Source organism: Gastrolobium bilobum, unplaced genomic scaffold (genome assembly GCF_033153095.1).
Source record: "Gastrolobium bilobum isolate Gb01-03AN ecotype WA unplaced genomic scaffold, APGP_CSIRO_Gbil_v1 utg247341, whole genome shotgun sequence".
Taxonomy (NCBI): Eukaryota; Viridiplantae; Streptophyta; class Magnoliopsida; order Fabales; family Fabaceae; genus Gastrolobium; species Gastrolobium bilobum.
This window is the reverse complement of record NW_026898274.1, coordinates 34,804-41,378: the sequence shown is the minus strand read 5'-3', so window position 1 is coordinate 41,378 and position 6,575 is coordinate 34,804. Positions and strand designations below refer to the sequence as shown.

Here is a 6,575-nt window from a genome sequence, read left to right as displayed (position 1 = left end):
GTTTTGATATTAAATAATATTTTTAATTTGTGTAGTGTATATTATATTAAATATTCAATAATTTAATAAAAAATGAAACTAAACTTATAATATTCATCAGTTTTGCAAAGAAACATAAGATATCAGCACCACTAGGGATAGCCTAGTGGTGTTGGGTGTGTTTAGTGTGTATTAGGTGTACGGTTCGATTCCCTGTAATGTCCAAAAAAAAAAAAAACATAAGATATCTCAAATATTTATATTAAACTTAATATAATGGTAATCGTAATCCAATAAATCTAATAGTTGGAACTAAAAACTTAACGCAACGCAACCTTTAAACCTTTTTTTGAATTTCTATAACGCGTATTGAAGTGTTGAGAAGTGTCGGAATGTCGAAGAGTGTCGAGAAGTGTCAGACTCGACACGTCAGGATTTTAGAAATGTCGGTGCTTCGTAGATAATGAAAATAAGCATTAAAATCTCCGATTAGATTCTAAGGGCCAGATATACACGAATTAATATGGGCCATACTATCCCAGAAATGACTCCTGTCCAGTCTTTTAGAGCTTCCATACCTCAATATTATTCTCCTCAGACCACGCTAGTTTGGTATGAATTAAAAATAAAAAGGTTCCTTAACCTGTATTTTAAAAATATGTCAACGAAACTTTATATTTGATAATTTGATTTGATTTGATTTGATTTTTATTATTATTTAATTTAATTTTAAGATAATTGGGTGTTACAATAAAGTTTTATAAGAATTACCTCTTAAGTTACAACCTGAGATTCCACATAAATAAATTAAATATTAGAAGTCTTAAAAATATAATATATAAACACACACAAAATATATAAGTAAAAGCCAAAAATATCCCCTCATACGGAAGCGCAGTCTGTTAATGCACTATTTTCGTGCAAAAATGCTACCTGAGTATTTACTAAAAAAAAACTACTTGAAAAACTTTCGGGTTTAATTTTAATAAAATAATATTTACACAAATTTATTGAATTTTCATTAATTGCTTGTATGCAGATACTGATGTAATTTAGCAAAATTTGAAAATAAATTTAATAATATAAAAAATAACGTAAGCTTTTTTATATATAAAAAGAGATGTATGATTAATATTAATAATTTCCAAAACATTTGTTGCACACTCTTAATTTAAACCAACAAGTTAATTGAGTACCCTATTAGTGCAGACTTTTTTTTTTTTTTTTTTGGATAATTCATGCAAAATCTAACTCATGCAACTTCCGGTATGAATCGTATGATAGCTTACCAACCCAAGAAAAGTGAAGAAAACTTATACCAATTTAATTTGAAACATCCTCTTAATTTATGTAGATTTAATGGTCACTAATAGAATCTCTCAGTTACTTTCAGCTCCATTTACCTTAACAAACTGTTTACTTCATCATCTCCCATATATAGCATAACAAACCCCAAAGTGAATCACAGCCAGCACTGCATACAACAAATTAATATGGATTATTCTTTAGGAATTTTCACCTTTTTGCTTTCAGTTACATTAGTAACATCTCTTTCCAGTTCCCAACTATCAAACATGAAAGTAACTAAAGAACAAATGAAAGTGATTTGTTCTAGATCACTAGATCCTCCATATTGTTTGTGCAATTTAAATTTGAACTCTCGTATTGACAAGTCAAACATTCAAGCACTTGCTAAGAGTACTATCCATTTGGCTCGTGTCTATGCAAATAAAACCTATACTGTAATTGATTCCATCATTAATATCATTGGTGAACCCAAAGTGATCGAGAAGTACCAGTTATGTGCACAGAATTACAAGGAAGTTATTGCTCGACTCATTGAAGTAGATAGATACTTAGCCTCTGGTGACTATCGTAAAATGAGAATTGAAATATTTAGTGCCATTGAAAAAGCACAGACATGTGAAGAAAAAGTGGACGAAACTTCCAAAACTATAACGCCAATACATGACAACAACTTGGATTTCATACGCAAGTGCAGCATCATTTGGTCTATCTCAAATCACTTACCGTGATAATATGGAATTTTAAACTATGGATCAGTTGTTAGTATTAATTATATGGGTAAATTTTGATGAATAATTATTTTGGAGTATTAAGTTCAAATCCGTTGTGAAGTTTTTTTTCCCCTTACGTATTATTATACCTAGGGTGTACAACCTTATTTTTTTTTAATTTCTGTTCTCGGGCACATAAATTGATATAAAACTGGTTTCATAAAATTGGTTTATTTTTGTTATTTTCGGGATAAACTAGTTTAATTTTTGTGTTAGGGAACAGAAAAAAGAATTAAAAAATTTCTGTTTTTTTTTCCTGGCACAAAATGATAAAAACTTATCACTCTCAATTACTCTCCACATCTATCATCATCACCACCACCACCATCCCGACACGACCACCCCCACCATTGTCGTCCCTGTTTTCATCGTACCACTGGTGTCGTCTTCATCACCATCGCCACCACCTCCACCCATAACCACCACTACCACTATCATTACCATTACCATCACTACCACTGTCGCCGTCACCAACCACTACCACTATCATCGCAACCACTGCCCTCACTGCCCCTGCTACCACCACCACCACCATCGTCACCACTACCACCACCACGATGCCACCATCACCTCCACCATCACCAACCACCACTATCATCGCTGCAGCCACTGCCTTCACCACCACCACCACCACCACCACCACCACTACCACACCATCACCATCGTCATTACTACTGTCGCCACTAGCCACCACTATGTCATTACCACCACCATCGCCGCAACTACTGTCGTCACCACCACCATTATCATGCCATCTCCATAACCACTATCGTCACCACGTCATTGCTGCAGCCACCTCCATTACCACCACCACGCCGCTGCCGATGCCGACGCCGCCGCTGCCACCACACCATATGGAAAGGAAAGTGATGATCCAAAAATTTTATGTTTAATAGGAATTATTTTTTATTATATTATTTGTTGTGTTATCAACAAAATTCTTATTTTCAGAATAAAAATAAATCATGTTATGGTCTCTCAAAGTTAGGGTACAATCTCACTGTTTTTTCTAAAAATTTCGACAGAGTCTCTTTTGTTTTTACAACTTTTTCCCACTTTATACAAGTGTGTTCCAATACTCAAAAATAGTACCTAATAGACCAAAATGGCGGCATCCAAAGGATCAACAAACCTTGGTGCACTTACAACCCACAATATACATTAATTCCTCTCATTACTTTTCATACACAATGTCCCATTGCCATTCATTATAATTAAACATTATTAATAACTATAATAGGCTTTAGGCCCTTCCATCACTTACATCAATATTTACATATGCAAAGTTCTCCAATAATACAATTACATTACATCAACTATCAAATTTAACAATTACATGATCAACATAATATCAAATGACCTAGACACAAAAGCATGAGCAACTCTAAGTAATAGACCTCTAGTTTATCTTGTTTTTATAGGTTAAATTAATATAAATTATCAAGTTGAACAAGTCAAAAACTAGGGTTTTAACATAAAATCATGAACATTATCTTATTATGAATTAAATAAATTATATTTGCTAGTTTGTAGGGATTTGATGTCAAAAGAAAACAAATATGAAGATATGGATAGATGGAGAGCAAAAACAAAAGATTTGAAGATCTTATCAAGATTATCAAGTTGTTAAAGAGGAGGCTTAAGCCCCCACATTGAGGCTTAAGCCCTCTAGAAGTCCAGAAATCCAAATCAAAGAGCAAGTGGCCCCTGCCTTTGGATGCTTAAGCTCCCATTAGGAAGCTAAAGCCTCCTAAATATGCAAATCTTCTCGGCCTATGGGCGCTTAAGCCCCCAACTCAGGGCTTAAGCGCGCTGTAAACTAGAAGTTCCAGCTCGAAGAGCGCGCTTAAGCGCACTCCAGCGCGCTTAATCGCGCCAATTTGATTTTTCATGCAATTCTTAACAGGCTTAAGCGCGCCCCAGCAAGCTTAAGCGCGAACGTTAATTTTGAATTCGTAAATCAAGAAGCTTAAGCGCGAATGAGCAAGCTTAAGCGACCCATAAACCCAACTTAGGCCCAATTTGAGTTATTCACTTAAGGCAAGATTCTTGGCCACTAAAAAGACATCTTGGGGTCAGAATTATCGGTTTTTGATATTCCTAAACAATTCTTGGTGCTTGGAGGCAGAGGGAAGGCGGAGAAACACCCAGTTCATGTTCGTGAGTGGCGGAGACGGATCAACATCAAGTCTGCACTGGGGATATTGAAGATTCACCAATCATCTATGGAGTTTGGGGGAGCTTTTATATTTTCTTTCGTTCTTGATATTGCTATGTATGGCTAGATTCTTTAGTAGTTAGGGTTAGATGGAATTTAATCAATTTATTATGCTTTGAACAATTCGCTATGTCAATTTTCCTTTCTGTCATGAATGAAATTTTTTATTCTTAATGCTTTATATAGGCTTGAATCTTATATATTGATCTTAGGTAAATGCATGACAATATGGATGTTGGTGTGTGATCCATATCTGATAATTTCATCGTAAATGTTATGATTCTAGGGATAGACATAGGGTTTGCGTAATCTTAATGATTCTTGAACTTAATGCTTACCTTCTTGGAGAAAAACCGGGGAACTAGGGTTCTTGGAAGATTGTGAAGGTTTAGGGTAACAAGGGATTGAGCCCTAATTACATAAGAAAGAATTGATTAGATTGATATTAAGGACGATTAACATAAAGAAGGAATTCAAACGTAATAAAGAGATTAAAAGAAATCGAAACCCGAGCTACGTTCTTTTAATTTAGTTAATTCACATCTTTAATTTCTTGCTTTTATTCTTGATATTCATTAAAGTGAAATCATGTTTTTAAATTCTTATTTTAATTATTGCGATTAATTAGTTTTAATATTCCAAAGTTCGAATTCAAATCCTGTTTCAAATACAATTTTGATTGTTCAACTAAATTTGCAATAGTGAATTAGTTCTTGAGTATAATCCTCGTGGGAACGATCTCTTATTCAATCATTATATTACTTGTACGATCGGTGCACTTGCCGTGAGTCGCAACAAGTTTTTGGCGCCGTTGCCGGGGATTATTACTTCAACATTAATAGTAGCTATTAATTCTTTAGATTGGACCTTATTTTCTGCTATTTAATTTTTGTTATTTAAATTCAATTTTTATTTTTTATTTATATAATCTATTTTTTGGTTTATGCGTAGTACCGTTGACACCGATTCCTTGCAATTCGACCCGGAGATAGAGAAAACAGCAAAAAAAAAACAAAAAGATCGCCAAAGAAATAAAGTAGAAAGAGAAAGAAGCCTCAAGCTCAACAGAACCAAGAGAAGAAGCAATGGGAGACAACAATGGACCTCCACCACCTCCGAGAACATTGGGAGATTACATGACTCCCGCTCGAGTTCCTCAGACGGCGAGCATTGTTAGACCAAACGTGGATGCTAACAATTTTGAACTCAAGCCTGCATTATTGCAATTGATTCAGAAAGATCAATTTGCCGAGACCCCTGCAGTCATCTTGAAGATTTTCTATTTTACTGTGATACACTGAAGATGAACGGAGTCTCTCGTGATGCCATCTTGCTCAGACTCTTTCCATGCTCACTAAAGGAAGAAGCAAGAGTTTGGCTGCAGTCACTACCTCAAGGAAGTATCACTAGCTGTGATGACTTAGCTACAAAGTTCTTGGCCAGATTTTTCTCGTCTTCGAAAACGGCAAAGCTCAAGGCGGATATCACTTCTTTTGAACAAAAAGAAAGTGAGTCTTTATATGAAGCATGGGAAAGGTTTAAGGGACTACTCAGGAAATGTCCACAGCACGGTATTGAAGCTTGGGATAAAGCGCAAATTTTCTTTCAAGGAATGATGTCGAACACCAGAACCTTAGTTAATGCTGCAGCAGGAGGATCTTTGAAAACAAAAACTCTAGAAGAAGCTTCGGAATTGCTAGAATCTCTAGCATCTCAGGAGTTTGATAATGCTCCAGTATCACAAAGGAGAGCAAAGATTATGAAGCTAGAAGGCTATGATGCCATCTTAGCTCAGAATGAGCAGATTTTACAATTTAACAAGAAACAGCAACAACAGCTAGATGCTCTAACAAAACAGTTCACAGAGTTTCAAGTTTCTTCAGTTAACACTCAAGTTTCTTTTGTTAATACTCCTTATGTTACTTGTGGTTTATGTGCAGGTGTTCATGCTACTGAAGATTGTGATTTCATTAAGACAACTGAGAATGCTGAAGTTAATGGAATCTGACATGATCAAAAGGTTCCATATAATTCTGGAAGGAACCAATACGGGAATAACCAGAATCAAGGGTGGAAGAATCAAAATCAACACCCGTGATTTAGTTACAAGTCAAACCATCAACTGAATCCTCCTATACCAGTGCAACAGCAGCCTCCTCAACAAGGAAACACATCAGAGTAGGAGAAGGCCTTTGCACAGCTGTCCAAGACCACGTCAGATTACATTCAGAATTCCAATGCTTTCAGAGAAGATACTTCAGCCTTTATGCAAGAGACAAGGGCCTCATTCCGGAATCAAG

At 35.4% G+C, this 6,575-nt stretch overlaps 1 protein-coding gene and 1 non-coding gene across 2 annotated transcripts; one reads left to right on the top strand and one right to left on the bottom strand.

Moving 5' to 3' along the window:
* The first annotated feature begins 1,472 nt into the window (after positions 1–1,472).
* On the top strand, positions 1,473–2,015 carry LOC133314392 (pectinesterase inhibitor-like). Its single transcript, XM_061515878.1, has one exon. The coding sequence runs from the start codon at positions 1,473–1,475 to the stop codon at positions 2,013–2,015; it is 543 nt and encodes a 180-aa protein (XP_061371862.1).
* Positions 2,016–5,743: 3,728 nt separating this feature from the next.
* Positions 5,744–5,850, bottom strand: LOC133314393 (small nucleolar RNA R71). The gene has a single exon (XR_009751950.1). It is a non-coding gene; the product is annotated as a small nucleolar RNA R71 (small nucleolar RNA).
* Positions 5,851–6,575: the final 725 nt, after the last annotated feature.